General features: G+C 44.6%; 1 protein-coding gene across 5 annotated transcripts in view; it reads right to left on the bottom strand.

Moving 5' to 3' along the window:
- Positions 1 to 21,999: 21,999 nt before the first annotated feature.
- Positions 22,000 to 25,631, bottom strand: part of Galnt1 (polypeptide N-acetylgalactosaminyltransferase 1) — a 79,612-nt gene continuing 75,980 nt past the window's right edge. For all 5 annotated transcript variants that reach the window (XM_036204681.1, XM_036204682.1, XM_036204679.1 and 2 more), the window contains one exon: positions 22,000 to 23,969. In XM_036204681.1, coding sequence (XP_036060574.1) covers positions 23,823 to 23,969 — 147 coding nt within the window. In that variant the 3' untranslated portion in view covers positions 22,000 to 23,822. The remainder of the gene's footprint in view (positions 23,970 to 25,631) is intronic.

Genomic DNA, 25,631 nt, shown 5'->3' with positions numbered 1-25,631 from the left:
AGGAGTGACAAATCTTCACAGTGTACAAGAGCATCGTCCCACAGCACATGGGTGCTTTGCCTCGTGTATGTCTGTGTTCAAATGCATGAAGTGCCTCCAGATGTCAGAAGAGGACATTGGTCCCCTGGGACTGGAGGTACAGAAAATTGTGAGCTGCCATGTGGATGCTGGGAATCAAGCCATGGCCCTCTGAAAGAGCAGCCAGCATGCTTAACCACTGAGCCATTGTTCCAGATCCTTTCTTCGCAGGGGAAAGAGTCTAAGGTTGTACCTGTGGTCCAGACAGGCTGTCATCTGTCCACCTGTCAGCCCATTCCCCTTTCTAGAGTTGCTAGCTGTGCCCAGCTGCCTACAGTCTCCCATCTGGTCCCTTATGGAGAGGATAGAGGACCTCGATCATCATGCTGCATATCCTCACTTTTCCTTCATGATGCCCCAGGCATACTAGCAGATAATGAGTTGATGGAGCTGTGTTCTGTCACTTGCCAGTTTTCCACTTGATGGCTAAACCTCTTTCCAGAACAGGGGATCCAATCTCTGTAAGAGGAGGCACAATGAAGTGAGTTCTACGGCTCTTGTGATACGTTTATTGAGCATTTGCTGTGTTCCAGACACTGTGTAATTTGGGCAAGTGTTCAGCTCCATGCTCTACTGTTTTACAAGGATAAATAAATCATTTGACAGAGAAATGAAGCTGACTCAGGACGCCAAAGGCATCCAATCCCCGGGAGCTGGAGTTACAGGTGGTAGTGGGCATGTACACACACACACACACACACACACACACACACACACACCAACAACAACAACAACAACAGTGAAAAAAATCTCATCTTTCTTACAGACAAATCTAGCCGGTTGGTTTTTCTCTAAAGATTTGTAGTATTATTAATGATTAAAACTTACTTATTCTCTGACAAACGCATTTCTTTTGGAAACAACATTATTTTAGTCTCCAATAAGAACTGCTTATTCCTCGTGGTTCTCAGGCATTCCCAGGTGTGTTACAACAAAGCCATGGACTGAGCTGCCATCAGGACTTCTTTGGTTCCTGGGGAAGGGTGAGGGGGCTGGACCCCCTAGTAACCAACTCTTATTGGGTCTTTTCGGCTGGGAATTCTTTTCTTTTCGTGTGTTCAGTCTTTAAAATTTACTCTTTAAAGATTCCATACGTATATACAGTGTATCCCAGTCTCCCAACTTTGTTTTCTTTTTGTAACTATTCATCTATTTAAACCCACTAAGTCCAGTTAGTGCAGCTGATGTACACACGGTCATTCACCGTGGCATTTTGAGCCAAGTTCCCACTCTGACCCAGGTTGGCCTGGAACTCACTATGTAGCCCAGGCTAGTCTGGAAGTGATAGTGATTCTTCTTCCTCAGATTCCTGAATGCCTAGATTCCAGGCATGGTGCAGAAGAAATGATGGAGAAGTGTGTGCTTAAATAAAACTGTAACTCAGTGAAGCCTCTGCTTTGGTGAACACTTGTGCATCCTCAGGGTGCAAAATTGATATACATAAGCAAGATGTCATCGAGGAAGGGAAGGAGGGTGGGGTCTCCTTGTAGCGCCCAAGTTCACTGAAGATAATCCTCCAAGCAACTCTGAGAGCAGGAAAAGCCTGATTATTTCCTCTCCTCCCCCACCTTTAAAGATTGGGGAAACATTCACAAGGGCAAGCCTCATCTGTGAAAGTGGGCACATTTCTGAAGATGCTCAGTTTAACAACATTGCTTGTTTAAAAAGAAACCTGGATGGCAAGACAACATGGTGGAGAATTTAGTCATCAGTGCTAAAATGACGCAGCTCCATGCTGTTAAGCTCAGCATCCTGAGGCTGTTCCCTTCATCTTTTTGGGAACCTCAACTCAGGTCAAATGTGGATTCTTAGTCTAGCCCTTTGGAAACAGTTGGAAATTTCATTAAAGATAATTTAATATAGACTTTAAGCATGAGGGTTAGGAGAAAGAGAGGCACTCAGAAAGAAGGGAGAGTCACACTTTCAGTATTAGCCATATAAGACGTTTTTGGTGATTCTGTTTATGTTGCAAAAGGTTGTTAAGAAACTTGGTTTATTCGTTTGTTTGTTTTTGTCTAGATAAGTGATATTATAGTGTGGCTCTGGAGATCCCATGGATGGGATTATAACCTGATAATATAAGCCAGAAGCCTCTAGGAGTGCACAAGGAGCTGAGGACTTGCCCCATTCCCTGTAAATAGGGCATTTGGTGGGATTCAGAACTGCGGAGAGTGGCTGGGAAAGAAGAAGGGCCTTGAGCGTCTCAGCTGGGGGGAGTCTTCAACCAGAATCCAGGGTGAGGGGCTTTTTCTTCTCCTCTTCCCTCAACCTTCCTGGTCTGTCTACCCAGCCTCAGGAGTGAAACCCAGAGTTATTTATCCTGGGGAGTCGTCTAGTTTCAGGGTAGCAACAGCAAAAGCTCTTAGCTTTGGACATAGCCTTTGCCAGAGAGGTGGTTCTGCTCCATGTGAAAAGATAGTTGGGGGCTGCTGTGGGGTGTCTTTCTGGATGCTGTGAGTATGTGTTGCTCTGATTGGTTGATAGATAAAGCCGCATTGGCCTATGGCAAGGCAGCTTAGAGGCAGGCGGGAAATCTAAGCAGACAGACAGAGAGAAGAAAGGAGAGGAGGGAGACGCCAGCCACTGCCGAAGGAGCAGCAAGATGCCAGCAGACAGGTAACGCCACGGCCACATGGCAACTTACAAATTATAGAAATGGGTTAAGTTACAAGAGCTAGCTAGCAAGAAGCCTGCCATAGGCCATACAGTTTAATAATTAATGTTAAGCCTCTGAATGATTATTTTATAAGCAGCTATAGAACCATGGGGCCTGGCGGGACTGGAGAAACCTTCTGCCTGCAGGGGGCCATTTGGAAATCCATGTCAATCAATATTGCTTGTGTAAAAAGGCATGACATTTGATTTCCCTTTCCATCGACTGAAGCATCCTTTGGGCTTGTCTTTCATGAAATGCAAAGTGAAATGCTGAGCAGTGTTCCATTTCCATCACAACTCAGTGCTACTTTAACAGGAGAACCTCAGGATCCTCAGGCTTTCTAACACCTGAGGTCTGAGGCGGCCCCGAGAGTGAGATGTCTAACAAGCCTGTGGCTCACACACTGAAAACGCTGAACAGCCTGAGAGCATCTTTGAGTGCTCAGGGCTCTGCTGTGAGAAAATTATCCTGGATTAATGGAAGGTCAAATCCCCAGGACCCACAGGGCACCTCCCTGATACCATCTCCCAGATTCCCACAGAGATTCTATTCTTGGTGACTCCGAGTGGCCCAGCAGGGGCGCGGGGACGGGGCAGGGGTTGGGAAGCAGAATAGCAGAGCTGTTGAGGCTGTTGAGGCTGGGGACACACACCTCAAAATATAACCATAGGAGACCAGAATGTGCTGCCTTAAAATACAGTGCTGTGGTGTATTTTGAGTGGATTATTCTGAGAACTGCAGATACGGAGGAGCTCTGAAAAGCTGTTCTTTCCTCAAAAGACTTTTCCTTGCTTGAAGGACAGCTAGTTTAGGAAAGCATGTGTGTCGGGAGAGGGCTAGGACCTAAATACATAACAAAGCGACCTTTGTTCCCCAATCCCTTCCACTTCCTCCCTTTTCCTATAATCTAACTAATACCCTATGTGGGATCCCATATCCCATCCTGTTCTCAGGAAGCCTCGGTCATCTGCATCTTCTGAATCTCCTTTTTGGGACTCTCATACTTAGGTATGTAATAACATGCCAGGAATTTTTGTTAGTGTGTTTTATGTCAATTTAGGTTTTGGCACAAAGAACCTGAAGGTGGAGTTGAAGCCATTTCCCCCTACCAAGACAACACTCCTTTCTCAACATCTACAATGGGAAAGTTGACCTGGGCTGTGTGCTTTCAACTCAAACAGCAACCGTGTGTACCCTTAAAACTGGGGCTTCCCCTTGGTGATTGACCAATTGTCAATGTTTAACGATGTAAAAGCCTCAGGTAGGCCGAGAAACTCTGGCCAGGAGAGTTGACTTAACTGATAAGACCTGTGGGCTCTTAGTTATTTGGCGGCGTTCTTACCCTGCGAGAAAACGTCCCCAACATGACAAGATCACAGAAGAGTTTTTATTAAAAGAGGATAGAAGGTGTGACAGGCCTGTGTGAAACACACGTGGTTAAGAGGACAAGAAGAATCATTCAAGATGGCGCCGGCTTTATAAAGGGTGGGCCGCGCATGCGTATAGGAACTTGGGTGGCTACTCCACGCATGCACGTAGATTACAGGGCCGCACTTGCTCGCTTTACGCAACCATGCAAAGCCATGGAGTCCTAGTCACGCGAGATGTTTGACCCAGAAATGGCTATTTTGAACTGGAAATAACTAGGTGGTCCGCCGGGCAAGCCCAACTGTGTGGGCATGTTGTGACTTCCTGTCACTTAGGATCCAGGTGCTTCTGATAAGATGAGCATGAACATGAATGTTCAACCTCCCTAAGTGTGTACCACTTTGAGACTTTGGGTGGAGACCTGCAGATGGGATCTTCCACCCCCAAAGTTCCCTTTTCAGTCTTATCAGAGCATCCCCAGCACCATGGGGCGCATTCTCCACTCCCTCAGAGAGGCTGCAGCCCCTCAACTGTTCCGATTAAAGAATAGTTTTGCTTCTGAAAGAGGTCGGTCCTTCTGTTAGGACTCTGCCGCCACGCCAGCTGCACGGCCACACATGGGCAGTTCAGCAGCTAAGCAAGGGGGTCTTGCATCTTACGTCAACAGTGCTCGAGGCGTGGTCACGAAATCTTCGCATGCCTGGTGTAGCTCTGTAAGCCCACCTGCGCATGTTCACGGATTGCAGGACACAGACTCCTCCCCTCTCTCTCTGTGCTCTCCCCTCCCCTACTGTCTTTCTCCCTCTGCTCTCTGCACATGCTTCTTCCCCAGGCCTGGTTCTTTTGTTCCGCCCTCCTCCTAATAAAGCTCTGATACTGGGTCAAGGCACCAATGTGGTTTTTAAAAAATGATAAGCAGAGCTGGTTACCGTGCGGAAAGGTCATGAGGCACAACAAAACCCAGTACCAGAGCTTTATTAGGAGGAGCGGGGTACAGAAGAACCAGCCTGGGGAAGAAGCACCTGCAGAGAACCGAGAGAGACAGTGGGGGAGGAGAGAGCAGAACAGAGGAGGGGAAGGAGTCTGTGTCCGGCCTTTTAAGGACTCCTGTGAACATGCCCAGGTGGGCTTACTGAGCCACGCCACTCATGTGCTGGTTGCACGACCATGCTGTACACACGTAATGACCAGCGCACACTGATGACAAAAGACACAAGCCCCCTTGCTTAGCTGCTAAATTTCGCATGTGTGGCCATGCAGCTGGAGTGGCGGCAGAATCCCAACACCTTCTTTTATATTCATGCTGTCTAGATCAATCCTGATCTAACAGTGGTAACCGACAGCTCTCTAGTTGGACAAGACAAATGTGGTGGTACATACCTTTAATCCCAGCACTTGCGAGGCAGAAGCAGGTGGATCTCTGTGAGTTTGAGGTCAGCCTGCTCTACATAGTTCCAAGACAGCCAGAGCTACATAGTGAGACCCTGTCTCAAAAAACAAAACAAATAAACCAACTAAGACCCACTCAGCAAGAAAGAAATCAAATCAAGCCTGGCATGGAAAACCTAGCTCAGTACCCAGGGCTAGTGAAGTCATAGATCTTGAAGGAGAACCTACAATCACCACTAAACCAGCATGGTAAATATTTGTCCTTATACCCACAGATAAATGTAGTACTCACACACACACACACACACACAGAGAGAGAGAGAGAGAGAGAGAGAGAGAGAGAGAGAGAGAGAGGAAATGTCTCTCTGCAACAGACAGAGGCCATTACAGAAACCCACAACCGATCAAAATGCACTTTTGGAGCCCAGTTCCAACGAAAACATCTCTAACACAACCATTGTACCTAAGGCTCAGGGACCATTGTTTGGGGGGTGGGGGACGGGGCAGAAAGACTGTAAGAGCCAGAGGATCAGGGACCTTGCTGTGAGAGTGGGTCTCCTAGAAATGTCAGCAGCTACATCCATGAAGTCTCACCAACATGGCTGCCTAAACATGACCTAAACAAGGCTGATACCAACAGACATGTTATGGAGGAAAGCTCATGAGGCCTCAACCCCACACAAAGAGCTACAGGCAACTAAGGAATGCTGAGAGCAGGAGAAACGGTCTTCTCCAGGATAGAGCACACCAACTGGTTATCCAATACCAAATGTCAGCCCTGAAAACACACATATAAGTAACATTATAAAGACTGAGCAGGTTATATTTAGGAATACACACACACACACACACACACACACACACACACACACACACACACACACTGTGGCGGTTTGAAAGAAAATGGTCCCCATAGGGAGTGGCACTATTAGGAGGTGTGGCTTTGTTGGAGTAGGTATGGCCTTGTTGGAGGAAGTGTGTCACTGTGGGGATGGGCTTTGAGGTCTCCTATGCTCAGGATACATCCAGTGACACAGTTCACTTCCTGTTGCCTGCAGATTGAGATGTAGAATTCTCAACTCCCTCTCCAGCACCATATCTGCCTGTGTGCTGCTATGTCTCACCATGATGATATGGACTGAACGTCTGAAACTGTAAGCAAGCCACCCCAATTAAATGTTTTCCTTTATAAGAGTTGCCATGGTCATGGTGTCTCTTCACAGCAACAGAACCCTAATTAAGACACCCAGGTAACAACAATCAAAGAAGAAGAGGTCATAAATTTAAAAGAGAACAAAAGATTACATATAAAGGCTTGGAGGAAAGAGAAGGGGAAATGATGTCATTTTATTATAATCTCAAAAATTGAAAAAAAATAAATAAAAGCACTGGGGCTCCTGAGGCAGACACAAGATCCAGGAGGGTAAACTGAGGAAGTGCCTTTGCTACCTCCCCTGGACACCTTCCTGTGAAGGGACACATCATGCCAGAGACTAGCCGTCAAGACTTTCCAGGACTTGGGACCCTCATATCAGCCTACCCCAGCCCGAGACTCAGAGGATGAGATGTCCCAAAGCTTTGTCTGGTGAATTGTGCATGGGCTCAAGTGTCCTCAGGGCCCTCCTCCTCTGGAGCTGAGACAGTGGGTTTCAGGCATCCTGTTTGCTTTTATTTCTGCTGAGATCCAAGTGAGCCTTACTGGCCCCCTTGTCCTGGGGTATAGGGTGGGCATTAAGCATTCCTAAAAGCACCCAAACATGTTAAAATCCCCATTAGAGTTAACAGTAGGTTATTTTAAGGACACTTTTCGATGTGTATTTTCTTGTAAATAAGCAAAAAGGCAATTTGACCTCCTAAATGAGAGCTATTGGGACTGTCTCCTGCTGTCCTGCTGCCTTGAACAAAAGAACTGCTGGTAAATAGCCACTGGAGCCCTTCCTGGGCTCGAGGACCATTTTGAACACTCTGCAGACACCCTGGGGACCCTCACAATGGCCAGGGCTTGCTCTGGCTCCCAGCTGTGACTATTTTAAGTGTCTGTGATGAACTTCCCGGCAGCCTTTTCCTCTCAGGCCAGAGCACTCCACCTGGTGGCCAGCCAAAGGACTGTTGTGACTTGTAGGTACAAAAGAGTCAATGCCATGCTTGGTGAAACCACAGACCTTCATCTGCACGAAGGTTTACTGCTTACATCTCTGGGAGACCCAGCAGGGAGACACTGTCTGTGCTGCTGCGACTGCTGTGTGCGTGTGTGCACGTCCGTGCATGCGTGCATGCAAAGTCACCTGTGTGTGCTGGAGTGGAGGCCAGAAGCCCATATCAGGTGTCCACCTCCATCTCTCTTCACCGTATTCTTTGGAATGTGGTCTATCATTGCACCTGGGCTTTGCCATTTTGCCTGAGTTGGCTGACCATTGAGATCCTGGAGTCTGCCTTTCTCCTGGGCTGAGGTTGTAGACTTGCATTAGAGACATTCTGTCTTTTATGTAAACCATAGAGGTCTGAACTCAGGAGGCCATCTCCCCAGACAGTGGCTCTCTATCTGGGGGGGTCTCATAAGGGTCTCCTAAGACCATCAAAAAACACAGATATTTACACTGCAGTTCATAACAGTAGCAAAATTACAGTTATGAAGTAGCAATGAGAATAATTTTATGGTTGGGGTCACCCCGACATGAAGATTGCAGCATTAGGAAGGTTGATGCTGCCTTAAAGGCACCTTGATGCTGTTTTCTTGCCTGGTTTTGGTAGCCATTAGTAACAGCTTGTAACAGCAAGAAAGAGGTCTCAGCAGTGGCAGCGGAGCTGCTGCTGGTCCAGCCACTGAAGAGGTGGGTCCAGGGTGCACAGCCGATAAGCCCTGGAGCTAGGCACATCCTCCTTCTCTAGGCCTGATAAGAGGCAGATGTGATCTGAAAGCTAAGGAGCCAGACCCAGATGCAAATGTGAGATATGAGGATCCCTGCCACCTCTTTATCCCAAGAGTCCGTTCTAATCACCAGGCAGGGCCTCCAAGTGGAGGAGGAAACCAGGTCAGATAATAAATGTGAGCCCTGGCCTACTGGTCATTGTTAGCTCTGAAGACAGAGGAAGAGGTAAGGGCTCAGGCAACCTCTAGAAGCAGGAAAAGCCAAGGGATGTTGTCCCGCCCCCAGAACACCTGAAGGCCAGCACTGTGCTTTTGGCCGTGTCAGACTTCTAACCCACAGAACTATGGTATAGTGTGTTTGTGCTGTGCTGACCTGTTCCATTGACCATAGAAACAGAAAAGATGGTAAAGGCAAAGGCCCTAAGCACAAAGATATGATGTGCCCTGGGTTCTGCACAACATCTAACGGCCATTCTTGGATGGGTCCCAACCTTGGGAACATTACCATGTTTACAAACATTCAATGCCAGGGAGATAGGGCTCCAGGCAAGATGGAACAGGCACACTCCTTCCTAGCCGTCCTGCTGACCCTCAGGTCTTCTAATAAAACAAACAGGAAGGCACCGAAAGGTGGGGAGGGCCTGGGAACACAAGGAACAATGTGCTGGTGAATCCTCTGGGGCTTTTTTTGTTCTGTTGTTCTTGCCTTGTGCATGTGGACTGGGTGCTGAAGAAGTCTGCAAGCCTGAGACACCAGTGAGTATAGCAACATCTCCAAGACAAGTTTAGTGAAGGGACTGAGGGACAGGCAGCTTAAACAAACAAAAGGCAGGTGAAATATCACAGTGGGGGGGGCATGACCCCGTTTTACCCATCTGTAAAGGTCAGATGGGGAGCCTAGGCTTTTCTCCCTCCCTCACTGTAGGTAGAACAGGCCACACTCCCATCCTTATCCAGCAGGCAAGAGAAAGCCGCATAGTTATCTCCACTTTGATTTGGACCCAGTAGGGATACAGGCCCTCCTCTGGGGTGTCCATGGAGGCTATAACCACTGGCAGAGTGAGGGACTCACGTTAAACAGCAAGCGTGACTGAGAGTCAGTCTCTACACAACCCTGGACTAGTTACTTCCGTTACTGTGCTAAGACACCCGGCCAAAGCGATTTAAGGGAGAGGGGGTGCACTGCCCCATGGTTCAAGGACACAGTCCATCATGGAGAGGAAGGCGTGGTAATAAGAGCTTGAGGAGGCTGGTCACATCGCATTAGAGTGGCAAAGACCAGTCCCGACACAGCCCATACCCGGAAATGACCTGACATGGTTTAAGAACATCGCTCATAAAATCACTTCAATGGGCAATTATGAACATCCTTAACAAATGAACAAATAAATGAAGGGCTTAGCAAGTAACAGAGCACATGGAAGAAGCGAGACCCATGGGGCGGGAGGAAGGGGATGTCTGAACTAGAAGCAACGGGGAAGTGTGTGTGTGGTGGGGGGGTGGGGGGATCAAAGCTCCCAGGATGGCTCAGCAGCAAAACGGAAAAGATGGGGAAATCACTAGTGAGGTGGGACACAGAGCAACCAAAAAGACCCAAACAAGGTAGAGGAACCACACACAGAGCCTCAGAAGCTTTAACTCCCACAGAAGAGCAACACTTCCGTCAGGGCACTAACAGGCTGTCTGTCAGGGGACTAATGGACTGAAAACGCCTCAAATTGGCAAAAGAGAAAATCCTATAGAGTTTAGGAGCTGAGTGAATCTCACTCCAGATAAGCTCATAAAAACAAAATAAAACAAACAAACAAAAATAAAAACAACAAAAACAGAAACCAAAAAAAAAGAAAAATCATCAAGTCACATCAACATTAAACATTTGAAAAACACACAAGGAAAAAATATCTTATTGGCCAAAGAAAAATGACATCTCGTCTATAAAGGAAAATGATTCAAAGGATAACAAACTTCCCATATGAAGTCAGAGGCCGGAGGAAATGGCCCAACATTTTTCAAGTGCTGAAAGAAAGAACTGTCAATTCAGAATTCTGTGTCCAATGAAGATATGCCTTAGGAATGTGGGGTGGATAAAAGTTTGCTCAGACTGAAGGAAAACTAAGGGAATTTGTTGCTCACATAACTACTCTACAAGAATGGCTGTAACCAGTTACTGGCACACAAAGGAAACAATGAAAGAATGAAGTTGGCTTTCCTCTGCCCCCCACACCTGATTTCATATATATAATTAACTCAAAGCCAGGTGCAGGGGCATCTGCCTCTCTAGTCCCAGCTGTAGGCAGAGATGAGTGAGGTTGCTTGAGCCCAGGAGTTTAAAGCCAACCAAGGCAACATAGTTAAATCCCATTACAAACGGAAAACTAAAAAATAGCCAAAGATCTGAAGTGAAAAACCAAAACCATAAAACCCTCCCACGAAAGCGCAGGAGTAAATCATTGTGACTTTGGTTTTGGCAATGGTTTCTGAACTATAACACCAAGTGCACAACAACAAAACAACCCATACTTTGTTAAAAGTGTAGTTTATAAGGATGTCCTGGAGAAAGTGAAAACGAAGGCTAGAGAGATGGATCAGCAGCTGACCAGAACTGGCTGCCGCCAGAGTCCAGGCCTGATCCTAGCACCTATACCATGGCTCACAAGTGTATGTAACTCCAGTTCCAGGGGTTCCAATACCCTCTTCTGGCCTGGGCGGGGGCATTCAAATGGTGTGCAGAATCACACCCATACACATACTATGTGTGTGTGTGTGTGTGTGTGTGTGTGTGTGTGTGTGTGTGTGTGTAATACAATGTATGTATGTTTGTATGTGTGTATTTTTAAGAATCCCATCATAGGAAATGGTACACTCCAACATCATATTGAAATGAACTATCCAGAGCAGCAGCTCTACTGAAGGGGAAATTAATTTAGTGGCTTCCTAGAAGAGGAGAGAAAAACAGATCATGGTGTGAGAACTACAGGGATGGAGTTTCTTTTTGCAGTAATGAAATGTCATAAAATTGAGAGAACAATTATCGTACATACTTATGTGACTATACAAAGGATTAAATTAAAAACATTGTTAAGTTAATGAAAACTCCAGGGTTGGAGAGACTGCTCAGTGGGTAAGAACATGTTACTCTTGCAGAGGACCCAAATCCAGTTACCAGCACCCACATTGGGCGGTAACTCCCACTTCAGGGGATCTGATGCCCTCTTCTGGTCCTTGTGTACCCCTACACTCACATGCACATGTGTGTATGTGTGCACATGCATGCACAAATGCATGCCCGCACGTGCGCGCGTGCACACACACACACATGCACACATCAATCTTTTTAAAAAGAAAGAATAATGTCCAGTGTTATCACAAATGGAAGCCTAGAACCAGAAGATAAGAAAGAGACAACATTAAAAGCCGAGGAAGCCATAAAACAAAACCACACTGCCAGTTTTAAACCAGCATTAATAGTCAAATTCACTGTCAAGGACCTAAACACAGCAGTGAAAAGACACACATTGGCTTGCTGAATTTCAAATTATCCCAACTATATGATAGAAGAAATTTGCTTCTTTATATGCTGCATAAAGGTTGAGAGTAAAAGGATGAGAAATGATATACCATGCAGACATTAACAAAACCAAAGGCATGGCTGTATTAACTGCATTAACAGATAATCAGACTTCAGGGACAGCTGCGTGGGGCAGGGAGCCAAGTATGTTGGCGCATGACTGTAATCCCATTATTTGGGAGCCTGAGGCAGGAGGGTTTTCTCAAGTTCAAGGCCAGTTTGCACAATGACTTCCAGACCAGCCTGGGCTACAGTGTGAGAACCTGTGTAACTAGAAAGACTTCAGAGCAAAGAAAATTTCCAGAGACGAACGGGACCATGATGAAAGAGAAAAGTCACTGGGGCTAATGTGGTATACATAGCCCATGTTAACATACTATATATTAATGCACCAAACAACAGAACTGCAAAGTCTAAGAAGCAAAACTGACAGACCCGGACATAGAAACAGACATCCACATATACACCCAGGAACTTGGCATCCTTCCCACGACAAGTCAAACAACAAGACAGAAACTGAAAAGGATAGAAGACTTCAACATCATCCAGCAGACTCTACTGATATTTCTATAACACAGCATGATGCATACTCTTTCTGAAAGCCCATGGAACATTAGCCAATATAGATCAAACAAACCTCAACGAATTTAAAGGAATTAAAATCATATAGATTTGTTCTGTAACCATAATGTGTTCAAATCAATACAGAAAAAAAGTGAGAAAATCCCCAACTACTTGAAACTGGGTGACACCTTTCTAAGTAATGCATGGACCAGAGGAAATAAATATCAGGGGAACTGAAAAGGCCACAGCATGGCAGTGAACCTAACTGGAATGAAAAGAACACAACAAATAGGAGAGAAAACCAGGCCCCGAAGGGATCATCAACAGCAAGAGCTTTGCAAGAGTAAAGGGCCATCTCAGAGCAACAATGTCAGCTCCCACCCGGGGCAACCAGGGCAGAGTAAGCCACCAAAAATCAAACAAATGAAATAATACCACCAAAGAAACAGCAACCCATAGAACTGAAAAACAGAAGAAAATCGCTGAAACCAAGAGAGATTCAATGAAGAGATTAGTAATATGGGCACACTTCTAGCAATCTAACAAAATCCACAATATCAGGAGGGAAGCAGAGACCATTACATGCTCTGTAGAAATACAAATGATTGCAAGGGAACATTATACAACCCAAGAGACAAAAGTTCTGCAACTTAGGTGAGGTGGACCAATCCTTCAGAAAGTACGACTACCAAACACATTGAGCGTGAAATAGACAGTTTTAATTTCCCTGTAATTTCTTAGGGAAACTGAATCTGTTGTTTAAAAATACTATAAAAAAAAAAGTTCCAGAGGGAGATCCTGTGGGGGCAGAGGAAGAGAGATAGAGAGTTCCTGGTTCAGAATTCTATAAAATGTCTGAAGAGTTCTAAATTATTTCTGTTCAATCTGAAAATAGAAAAGGAGGAAACAGTTCTTATTTTATGAAGTCAACATTAACCACAAAACCATAGAACAATAAACCACAGACCAAGATCCCATGTGAGCCACAGAAAAACATCAAGGGCAATCTAAAATAAAAACATCAATCTGAACGACAAAAACAGAACATGAGCAAATGAGAGAAGACCAAGGCAGCGCTGAGATACTTAACAAAATGTTGGTAATCCCAGCCCACACCACAGAAGAATTCTATTCCTGGTTTTGACAGGGTTTATTCCAGGGAGACAAAGCTCATCAATATCTAAAAGCCAGTCAGTGTAGTCTCTCACCGTATGAGCTTCATATTGCTGCTATAACAAATACCGCAGAGCAGCAGCATTAAGAGGAGAGAGACAGCTCAGCAGTGAAGAGCCTTCCTGCTCTTCCAGAGGACTTAGGTTTGGTTCCCAGCGCTACTCATACCAGGCAGCTCACAATAGCCTGTAACTCTAGTTCCAGGGGCCCAGTAACTTCTGCCTGCCCATAGGCACCTGAACACACACACACATACATACACACACACACACACACACACACACACAGTAAATAAGAACACATTTTTTTAAAAAGAAAAGACAGGTTGATTATCTTCCAGTTGTGAAGACCATAAATCTACAGTGAGCTTCACTGAGCTGTATCAAGGGATCCAAGGACTGTGTCCCTCCCTAGAGGTTGTAGAGGTTAACTTGTCCTCTCACCTTTTCCTGGCTCTTAGGGTTTCGTGTGCATTTCGGCTGGTGTAGTGGGTAGCCATCCCAGCCTTGGCCTGGAAGTTCCAACCCCCATTGAGGCTTTGGTAATGGTCACGCCCACAAGGTGGGGCTGAGGGAGGGCACTGAAGACCCAGGATCGAGAGGAAAGGTCTCTCTTGGTTCTGGGACCCTGGATGCTGAAGGTAGACTGAGCAGAGTTCTCCAGAGAACACCGCCAGACTGCGCCATACCTTTGCCAGACCCTGCAACCTATCCCTTCATTTGTAAGTTACTCCACAAAATAAACCTCCCTTTTAACTACGTGGAGTGGCCTTAATAATTTCACCAATAGGCTGGTTTCCTCCTTTCACCTTCAAAGCCATGATGGCCACTTGAGTCACGTGGTATTGCCTCCTTCTTCCACAGTTCAGGACACAGGATTACACCAGAGCTGCCCGATCTCAGATAACGTCTCCCTCCTCAATCAGTTTACTAGCACCCCTACTTCAACCTGCCAATGCAAGCCATTGGTTCCAGGGACCAGAGCACAGCCATGGGAATGTCATCATTCCACCTGCCTTGGTACACCCTTGACTCTCCATAAGATTCACTGGCATTTCTCATGCAAGGCTCCCAGTCCAAGATCCCCGCTAAGTCTCAGACCATTAAAGCCCCAAGTCCCAGATCCAATCTACATCTTATCAGCTCAAAATCCCCAAATGTCTTTGCTCAAATCAGACATGGGTGGGTGCTGCTGTTTCTAAAATGTTCCGGGGCAATCACCTATGCACTGATGACTATTTTGGGTTTTCCCTTGAGCTGGAAGTTGAAACAGGTCATTTCATGTTTTAAGTGCAGCTCTCCTGCACCCATCACTATAGGACTCTAGTTAAAGTCACTGGTACCCATCCCCCAGGTCAAAGGCTGTAGCACTGTCCTGGGCTCATCTGTCTTTCTCACCTCTGCATTCAGTGGTAACTGTAGATGTGTATACTCTACCACTAAGTGACATTCTTAGTCTCACAAGTGCTGGTTTATCTTCAAACTCTGCAACTCCGTGTCCCTGTCCCGCCCCAAGCCCTCTCATTCACTGGAGTGTAAATTCACTCTTCCTACACTCATGCTGTCACTGCTCATCCTAATAAGAGAGCTTGCACACAACGGCCAGAGTGGTGGGCAGCAGTGAAGCCCTAGTTCATCTGCTTCTTACTCCACAAGCATCCTCCCTAGTACACGCAGATTCAAGTCACAGTTCTTACCACTGCTGCTAACTTTACAGTCTGGCTCCTGCCTGACTCTTGGATTCCTCAGATCCCCCCTGACTCCTCACCATGGTTGCCCAAACAACCTAGCTAGGTTCCTAGTGTGCTCATGGTATCTGAGAGCCAGGGCCTTTGCTCCATCCAGCTGCTCCCCATTTGGAACACTGCTCACCCATAGATTGTCTTTGGGCTTTGGCCAAATCTTCCTCTTCGAGTGGGCTGTCCCTTGCTCAAAAATAGCCCCTCCTCTGTTCATCTGCTTCATGGCACAGTCTGTTGCTGATTTATTAAAACAATTTTCATATGTGTGTGTGTGTGTGTGTGTGTGTGTGTGTGTGTGTGTGTGTGTGTGTGTTACCTGATGCAAGTCTGTATACCATATGCATGCTGTGCCTACAGAGGCCAGAAGAGGGCACTGGATTCCTGGAACTGGAGTTCCAGACAGTCGTGAACCTTCATGTGAGTGCTGGGATCTGAATCCGCGTCGTAACTATTGAGCCCTTTGTTTCTTACCTGGTCTCTTCCCGCTCCACCCCAGCAGCTCTATGGGGACAAGGAGTCCAGCATTCTACGAGACAGTATTCATTCAGCTAATAAATGACAGCCACCTGCAAACAGCAGGAACAACCCGTTGGTTTGACATTTTTGCCTCTCTGTTCTGTTTCGTGTCCTGCAGGCTGCACTTCCTGAACAGTCGTGCCATAATGGAGATCACAGGCATCCTTGCTTTGTTCTTGATTCAAATAGCGAGGTCTCTAGTGGCTGTCCTTAAATATAGTGCTGGCTGTGGTCTCACGGGAAACCAACATGGAATAGTTCTGAAAAGGCATGTTAAGTACATGCTTTTCCCACAACTTGTTGGGGCTGTCTTCTCAAATGTTCACTGCACCCGTGGCTACTTGACTTCAAGTCCTGTGCTGTCTGTCTCTGCAAGCCAAACTGACTTCTCTCACACACGACCTGCTCATCTATCAGTTATGAAGAGACCGTGTTCCTTTCCATCTGAGAAGCATACTACAGCACTGAGACTCAGAGCTGAGGACAGAAGGAGAAAGTTCACTCTCTCCTCTCCTCCCCCCACTCCCGTCTTTCACTGGCTATTGGCCATGAGTTCAAGGGATATGTCTTCAGCTCCTCAGCGCTGGGGTTACAAATGCATGTCACCACATCTGGTATTTTCCATTTTTAAAACATGATGTCTGGGGATCAAACTCAGGCCCTTGTTCTTGCAAGGCAAGCACTTTCTCAATCAAGCTATTTTCTCAGCTCGAAACTGGCAAGTTATTGATGCCAGTCAGGCTAGAGATGGGGCTGAAGGTCCCTGCAGGAGAGTGGATCCCAGCATCAGAACAGGGTGGGGGTGGGGAAGAGTTCTACCGTCTGCAGCCAGCCTTTCCCTCTATGCCCTTGACATCAAGGATACTTGTTACCTGCTGGAGAGGAAGGCTACTGTTCAACTTAGCTGCGGGCTGAGGCCCCAACATATCCTTGCTAATATGTTTAAGGCTTTTTTTAATTTGTTAAGCTAGCTTTAGGTCCCCCCCCCAACACTTTAAACTTGCATAAAACTAGTATGATTGCTGATGGAAATAAATGGAAGCAGCTAGCTATTAAACATGATTCATAGTTCAACCATGTTAAAATGTGTGTGTGTTGGAGAAATGGCTCAGTGGTTAGGAACACTTGCTGTTTCTTCCAGAGACCCAAGTTTGGTCCCAAGCACCCACACCAGGCAGCTCACAGCCATCTGTAACCCCAGCTCCACATGATTTGATGCCTTTGTCTTCTGCATTCATGTGCACATACCCACATGCTCGCTCTCTCTCTCTCTCTCTCTCTCTCTCTCTCTCTCTCTCTCACACACACACACACACACACACACACACACACACACACCCCTCGCCACATAACTAAAAATAAACCTTAAAAATGTTGACTTTTTAAAGTCAGGGTCTCTCTATGTAGCCCTGGAAATCACTGTGTAGACCAATGGTTTCCGCACTCACGGGATCTCGGTCTCTGTGCCTACAGGTCGCCTACCACTTTCCATGCAAATCCACAACTGAAGAAATTTCTTGGATCTAGCTAGCTTGCTGTCCACATTGTTGCTGTCCTATCTTAACAATCGTTACTAATTCCAAAGTCACCCAGTGTGTTCCCTATGCATTCCTGAAGGTCATTTACAATTGTAGGTCTTACATTTAGAACTTTAACGTATGCTTATGATGTAGGATAAAGGTCCTTGAAGACACTGTCCTTTCCCCCACTAGGTCTATGATAAATCTCTCATTGAGGTAGAATTCTCATATTTTATCTTTATGAATGTTTTACTTGCATATATGTCTGTGCAACATATGCATGCCTGGTGCCTACAGTACCCAGCAAAGGGTGTCAAGATTCCTTGGAACTGGAGTTACACAGTAGTAAGATACCATGTTGGGAACTGAACCTGGGTCTTCTTGAAGAGCAGAAAGTGCTCATGACAGTTGACTCAATTCTCTAGCTCCCACCCCATTTTATTTAAAAAGTCTTAGCTATTCTCTTTCCTTTCCACATAAATTGTAGAACAATCGTGTAAGGAATATTTTTAAAAGATTTTTTACTTGTATATGTGTGGATGTCCCATATGTGTATGTGCCCAGAAAGGCCAAAAGGCGGCACTGGAGCCTTGGAACTGGAGCTATTGGAGTTGTGGGCTGCCTGACATGGGTGCTCTGGACAAATAGCAAGTGCTCTGCTAAGCTAGTCCCTGTATCTATAGGAACTTTTTGAGGCCTACAGAAATCACATTAGACCTTACTGTTGTATTTTCAGTTTATGTACACTTCTGCATTTATTAACATCTTTTCCATTATATAGTGAAAGTCTTGTCTATAGTTGGGTGAGCATGCATTACTCACAGAGGTCAGAAGGGGGCACTGGAACCAGTGTTACTTACAGTTGTGTGCTGCCATGCAGTCTTCTGGAAGGGCAGCAAGGTCCCTTACCCATCTCTCCAGCTCCTACTTTCTAAACCTATGATACGTATTTTTAACACCAGCTACTAATAATGTAAAGTATCTCTAAAATATTTTTTAAAGGTATTTTATATGTTAGGGTGTTTTGTCCACATGTATGTCTGTGGATTCCCTGCAATTGGAGTTATGGTGGTTTTAAGCCACTATGTGGGTGCTGGGAATCAAACCTGGGTCCTCTGAAGACTATTTAATGTTCTACTCCTGCGCTGCCTGGAGTACCTTCTCACACAATCACTTGACATGTCATATCTTTGGGAAAAGCCTATTTATAATTTTTACCCATCCAAAAGCAACGGTCTATCTCCTTGCTTTCTAGATTCTCTTGTACTCGAGATGCACATTAACTTACGTTTCGTCCCATTCTGTGGAATGGGGTCCTATGGCCCCTTCCCCTGTGATGCTGGGCACTGACTGACTCCAGGGCCTCATATACACTAGGACTCTACTTCCAAGCTATATACATTCCTGACGGTGTTCTTAGAAGCACTTAGAACTTTAAAGTTTTTATGGAGTTTATCTTTTCACCAAAAACAAAACAAAACCAAAAAAACCCCACAACTTTTACTGGTGCTTTTGTTTTATATCAAAGAAACAATTGTCTAATTGTTTTCTTTTAGGAATTTTATAGGGTTTGGTTGGTAGAGTTTTGGCCTTTTATGCATCAAGCTCTGAATTCAACCCCCAGAACTGCATAAGCCTGACATGATGATGCACATCTGCAATCCCAGCACACAGAAGTGGAGGCAGGAGGATCAATGTTTAAGGCCACCATCCTCTAACACAGAGCAATGTCATGGCCAGCCTTAGCTTCCTCGGGTCCTGTCTCAAAAGATTTCCATAGATTTAGCTCTTATATTGTGGGGTTTTTTTTTTTTTTAAATCGTATGATATAGAATTACTTCTTGCTTAGTTGTCTACAAACTAGAAATCATAAAAACAAGATTCCATTCAATTGTCTTGGTATTTTCGAAAATCAACTGATTACACTATAGGAGGTTTTCTGGACTGTCTGTTCTGTTCACTTATCTTTATCCTTTTAGTGCATTGGATCCTATGATTTTCTTAACAATTTTAGGATTCATCTGTTAACTTCTGAAAAAAGTCACTTGGGATATGTTAATAAGGTCTGCACTTAATCTGTTGGTCAATTTGGGATTTCTATGGTTAAGGATTCTTATCTGGTCTTACAGTCTGCTAACAGTGACCAGAAGCCAACTCATTGCTTAGAGTCCTGAATGGTAGAAAGTTAGATTCAGGTGTGTGTCAAGCAAGACACAGTGATGAAATGAAGATTCATCACCACAAAGAAACTGATTACAGCCAGGAGGTGGTGGTGCACACCTTTAATCCCAGCACTTGGGAGGCAGAGCCAGGTGGATCTCTGTGAGTTCGAGGCCAGCCTGGTCTATAGAGAGAGATCCAGGAAAGGCGCAAAGCTACACAGAGAAACCATGTCTCGAAAAACCAAAAAAAAAAAAAAAAAAAAAAAAAGAAAAAGAAACTCATTACAGATCCCAGGGAGTCTAGAGGCAACAAGAAAGTCAGCTATTAGGGTTTGGGATGGAAGAGGTCAGAGTCTGTGAGAGTATGCTTTCATTAAGGGACAAGAGCAGTACCCTGCATTCCCTCAGGGCTAGCAGCTTAAGAACTACACAACACAAATCCTCACTCCAGGAACCGTAGTACATCTTTTACTGAAACCCTTAAGAACACCTGTGTGAGTTCTAAGCCAGCCAGGGATACACAGCAAGATCCTGTCCCAAAACAAATAAGCTGGGCACACACTTTTAATCCCAGAATCTGGGAGGCAGAAGCTGGTGGATCTCTGTGAATTTGAGGCAGGCCTGGCCTACAGAGCTAGTTCCAGGACAGCCAGGACTACACAAAGAAACTCTGTCTCAAACAAACAAAAAAGCAATTAAAAAAAAAAAAAGGCAAACCAACAAAACCAATGAAAACCAAACAAAACACCACTTCAATTCAAATAGGAAAATCCTTACTTCCTGAATTAACTGCTTGCAGTTTTTGTTAAAAACTCATACATGTGTGATGTTTCTATCATCTGTTTATCCAACTCTACTAGCACACTCGTATACAAAAATTTTCGAGCAAATCTTGATGCAAACTAGAAGGCCTCCAATTTTATTTTTCCCCTTAACAATATTTTGCAATTATATATTTACTGCATTTCTACAAACACAGACACACATACACACTTGCACGCATACACTGATTCCTACAAAAAAGCTTTATGAACTTTTACTCTATCAATCTACAGATGAGTTTGTGGGAAACTGGCATCTTAGCATTATGAAACCGTGAATGAGTAAGGTCCACTCACTGTGCTGCTCTCTCGTTTTTTCTCAGCATGTTTCTGTAGTTTTCAAGGTAGAGGTACATAACTTCCTTCTTAGACATCTGACCTCATATATATAATTATATATTATTTTTATTTTATGTGCATCAGTGTTTTTCCAGCATGTATGTGTGTGAGGATGTCAGTTCTTGGAGTTACATATAGTGTGAGCTGCCATGTGGGTGCCGGGGATTGAACCTGGGTCCTCTGGGAGAGCAGTCAGTGCTCTTAACTGCTAAGCCATCTCTCCTGACATCTGACCTCTTTAATAGTATTGTAAGTGCATATCTGAAATATCAGAACTACCTTACACACATACTGTTAAAGCTTTACATATCAGCCCCCTACTCTGAACGAACAATTCTTATAAATATACTGAGCAAAATGATCTTTAATACTCAAAAAAAAAAAACAAAAAAAAAAAAAAACCAAAAACCCAGAGAATAGAAGACTTGCAAATGGACTTAATGTCCAAAAGGAGTAAAGTACTTTTCTTCCACACACCTGCTCTAGCCAGTACTCTAGAAACACCGTCTTTCTTGTTTAAAGAATGTGTTGGCCTTGGAGTTCAACTCACTTTGGTGTACTTCTTGGAAGATGAAGGAAGCACCAGGTCCTTCCAGAGAACAAGGACAGGGAAGACATGGCCTGCATGACATCCTGGATTGGCAGGACAGTGAACAAAACAGTGTTTGTCAAGATACCAATTAGGACCAAGAAACAGACTGTGACTGATATGAGATTCAAATAATCTTGGCCAGGTTTGGTGGTTAATGCCTTTAATCCCAATATTTGGATGGAGGCCGAAGCAGGAGGATTGCTGTGAGTCTGAGGCTAGTCTGTGCTACAGAGTGAGGCCCTGTTTAAACAAAACAAAATGGATCTTATTTGTCATACTTCTGAATACGTCACTGGCCCAAATAAGCCCACTCACATCTTTCAATTTCTCTTCATTCCTTTTCTTCTCAGTCAGATTCCAGCAGAGATGAGCATCTGCCTAATCCACAAACAGCTGTGAGGAAAGGGCCCAAGGTAACACCATGTAAGGCACAACTACTCAGGAATGCTTTATATTTTCAAAGTATTTAGGAATCTTTTAATTAGAAAAATAAAGGCAATGAGATTATCTATCAGGTTCTAAAAGTACCCATGAGTTAAGTCACTCACACCCCACTTAGAAAGTGAGACAAAATTTTAAGTCACAATGCTGTTCAACTTTTACAATAAAGAATAAGACCATGCTATGCTAGGGTACAAAAATCTGTAATTCTGAGCATGAAAATAATTTATTAGACATCTGACTTCTCAAACATTGGGCCCACTGGAGATAGAATTAACACAGCTCACAGAGGAGACAAACCATTCCAGCCAACACCAGCATCATTTCAAATTTCCTGGGGGAGGGGAGGTTTCTTCATCCTGAAGGACAGCTTTACCCAAAGCATCCATGTTTGATGCTGACTTGATGAATGATGAGAAACGGGGCAAATGTCACTGGTCATGTGGCTTCCAGGAACATCCGCAAGCACAAGAAATAGCACTTTCTGCAGCAAGTCTTCACAATCAAGGCATACCATTGTCACTGACAATCAAAGAATACCATTAACATAACCGACAATCAGGAAGCAGAGTATATGCATTTTGGCCAGTGGGTTGCTATGGAAAAATGTCACAATGAGAGTTCTGTGAGATCAAAAAGCAAACTTTAATTAACATCAACTTTTAATACGTGATTCTGTCACTAAAAAGCAGAGTAAAGAAAATCAGTTAACAAAACGGAGACAGGGATGAAATGCAGGACTGTAATAGGGACTTCATAGCTGCACTTCTTTGGCTAACTCATTAAAAATGCCAATTAAGTATTTTCACTCAATCTTTATTTTTTTAAAAAGTAGCAAATCAACACCACAACTCAAGCCTCATCTAAATGTGCACCTGACAGTGAAGCACAGCTATGTGGGGTGTGAAAGAAGTTTCAGAAAGCCCAGCAGACACATGGTCTGCAGACACTCAAATCCACAACCACCTCTGCAGCCTTGTGTCAAGTGACTCACAGGGAACTGGGAGTTAGTGCTGTGAGAACAACCTGGAGGACAGGAGCAGGGTCTCAGGTACTAAGCACAATCTGTTGAATCAAGTTAAAAAGTTGAATAAGAAACCGAGTGTGGAGGTGGGGGACAGGGTAAGAAAGGGAGTCTGTAAGCCAGCTGACCCAAGAGCAACTGAGATAGCTCTAACTTGTCAATTGGGACCAGGCATGTTAAATCTCCATTATTTTTTAAAGAAGGCAATTAAAACTTACAATTCCAACAGCCCACAAACCAAATAAAAATATTGTAAAAAGAAGTCAAAAGTATGTTCAGAGCTCCACCCTCCCCCCAATCTCATTTTCAGCACCCCAAGAAAATAAAAGCATCCATGATTATCACACAGATGAAAACAAAATGAATGTCACTGGAATCAATTTTCCCCACTGAGGTATAAAATCTATATAGAAATCTGATACTATAACAAATTGTACTTCTCATAATTCTGTTTTAATTTCCTTTAAACCCTGTTTTGATATAATTTTTATTGTTGTAAAAATGTTTTCATGATTCTGAACCTGGTTCCAGTTCTATTCCACTTACTTTTCTAGCAATATTTAATATTCCAGCTACTGGTTCTAATCAGGAGAGCTCTTCTTCACGAGGCACATTCAGCAGAAAGGCTGACGTGCAGGGAAGCTGTGGAAGGCGCATCTATCCAGCGAGCACGTGCTGTGCCTGTTCTGGGATCTGAAGGCTATTGGCCACTGTTCTCGATGAAGACCCTTCCAGTCTTGTAAACATCAGTGTGCGCAGTCCCACCACTTTGCAGTCTCATGTCCTGGGACAGGAAGGCTGGTTCGCAGCAAGTGAAAAGCTAGAGGAGTCTGAGTTTTAATGGCTGATAAACCTTACATCCCACAGAAGAGGAAAACACTTTTCCTTTTTTGCTACTTAAGAATGTGGCAGAAATGTATGCTGAGGTAGCCCAGTCAATCCTTATTTTTTCTTTCTTTTTTTTTTCTTTTTTCTTTTTCTGTTGTTGTTTTAATTTGGTCTCAGAATATTTCTGGAAGGGTGACATTTCGAAGAAGCCACTGCTGGGACCGGCTTCCAGTGCAGTCTCTAATGCTGGGCACCTGGCTGTCCTCTTCCGTGGCTTTATCCAGGCACTGATTACTGTTCACATGCTGCAGGGTTAGTTTCTGAAAGTAGCAGAGGAAACACACACCTTAACTAGAAAGTGGAGGAAAATGTAACACCCCACCTCCCATTGAAGACAGCATTGCACTATGTCAACCAGGCTGGCTTTGAATTCCCAGAGATCCACCTGTCTCTGCCTCCCAGTGCTGGAATTAAAGCTGTGCAGCCTGCCACTGCCACCACACACAAGTACAATCAACCATAAGCCTAGATATCAAATCCAGAAGTTATCCTTGTGTGGAAGAAGGTGTTGTGGTATATGAGAGCACAGAAACCTTGAAAGGACTAGGATCACAGCCTGGACAACTTGGGTTTTTCTACTTTGAAGATAAATATTACAACACAATACATATTTTGAGAAGGTTCTGTAAGGCAGTAACAGCAGAGTTAAATTATGTGGCTCCTCACATGCAAAGGAGGCTCTAAATAATCAGGGAGGGATACCGCTATCTATCTAGATGCTTATGTTTTAGAGTTGATACTTTCACGCTGATTTTTAGGGTAACTTCTAAAAGGTGGGGTAAATAAGAGTAAATTCACAGTCACAATGGTCCACAATGAATCTGAGAACGTGTTCCAGACCAACAATCACCAATGTACTGGTGTGGGGTACATGTCGAGTGATTTCCTAACAGGTCATGTAGCTACACTGTTAACAAACACGCATTTATCTGATTCTGTACTCATGTCTTGATTTTAATGTGATTCTTTTCTCTGCAAGATCTCCCATAAAAATTTTGTATTTTGCCAGGTGGTGGTGGTGGCGGCGGCGGCAGCGCACACCTTTAATCCCAGCACTTGGGAGACAGAGGCAGGCACATCTCTGTGAGTTTGAGGCCAGCTTGGTCTACAGAAAGAATTCCAGCACAACACCCTGGCCTACACAGAAAAACCCGTCTCAAAAAACAAAACTAATTTTTATTTTACTTTATGTGTATGGGTATTTTGCCTGTGTGCACGCCTATATATCATGTATGTGCCTCATGCTTTTGGAGGCCAGAAGAGAGAATTGGATCCTCTAGAATTGGACTTATAGATGGTTGTGAACCACCATGTGGGTGTTGGGAATTGAACTTGGGTCTTCCGTTAGAGCAGCCAGTGCTCTTAACCATTGAGCCAACGCTCCAGCATCTGAAACATCTCATTTTCACCATGCCTCTATTAACAGTCTGTAATTGGAAATCTAACAGAAACAAATGATTGCATCCATCTACATTTACTTCTAGTCCTATAGTACTCTGTGCTGTGTCAAAGTGAGACCTGGCAAATAAAAATAACTGTATATTGTGGATGCTCCATCACCCTGATTTGAACTCTCACAGATGGAAAGTGAGTGCAGCTGTGGGCTGGTTGGTGCTGACTTTCCTCATGCAGGTGCTGCGTGCCCTGCTGGCTGGGGACAGGCTTTGCAGTGTGGCACAGTCCAGCAGCCAGAGCCCAGGCTCCACATGCATGCCACTTCAGCCTCCAGTTTCCGTTGAGGCAAATCCAGTGCAGAATTAAGGACTTATCCAACCTTCCATAACCCCTACAAAGGTGGCACCCTGCCTCAGGCTCATAGTCAATACTACTAAGAGCAGAAAAAACCAAGTACAACAAACACTGTGTCAGGGCAGATGGTTTTTCCACCCTAATTTCTTTTTTCTTTTTTTTGGTTTTTCCAA

This window comes from Onychomys torridus, chromosome 13 (genome assembly GCF_903995425.1).
Source record: "Onychomys torridus chromosome 13, mOncTor1.1, whole genome shotgun sequence".
NCBI classification, from domain to species: Eukaryota; Metazoa; Chordata; class Mammalia; order Rodentia; family Cricetidae; genus Onychomys; species Onychomys torridus.
Note: the sequence above shows the minus strand (reverse complement) of the source record. Positions and strands in the feature narration are given on the sequence as shown.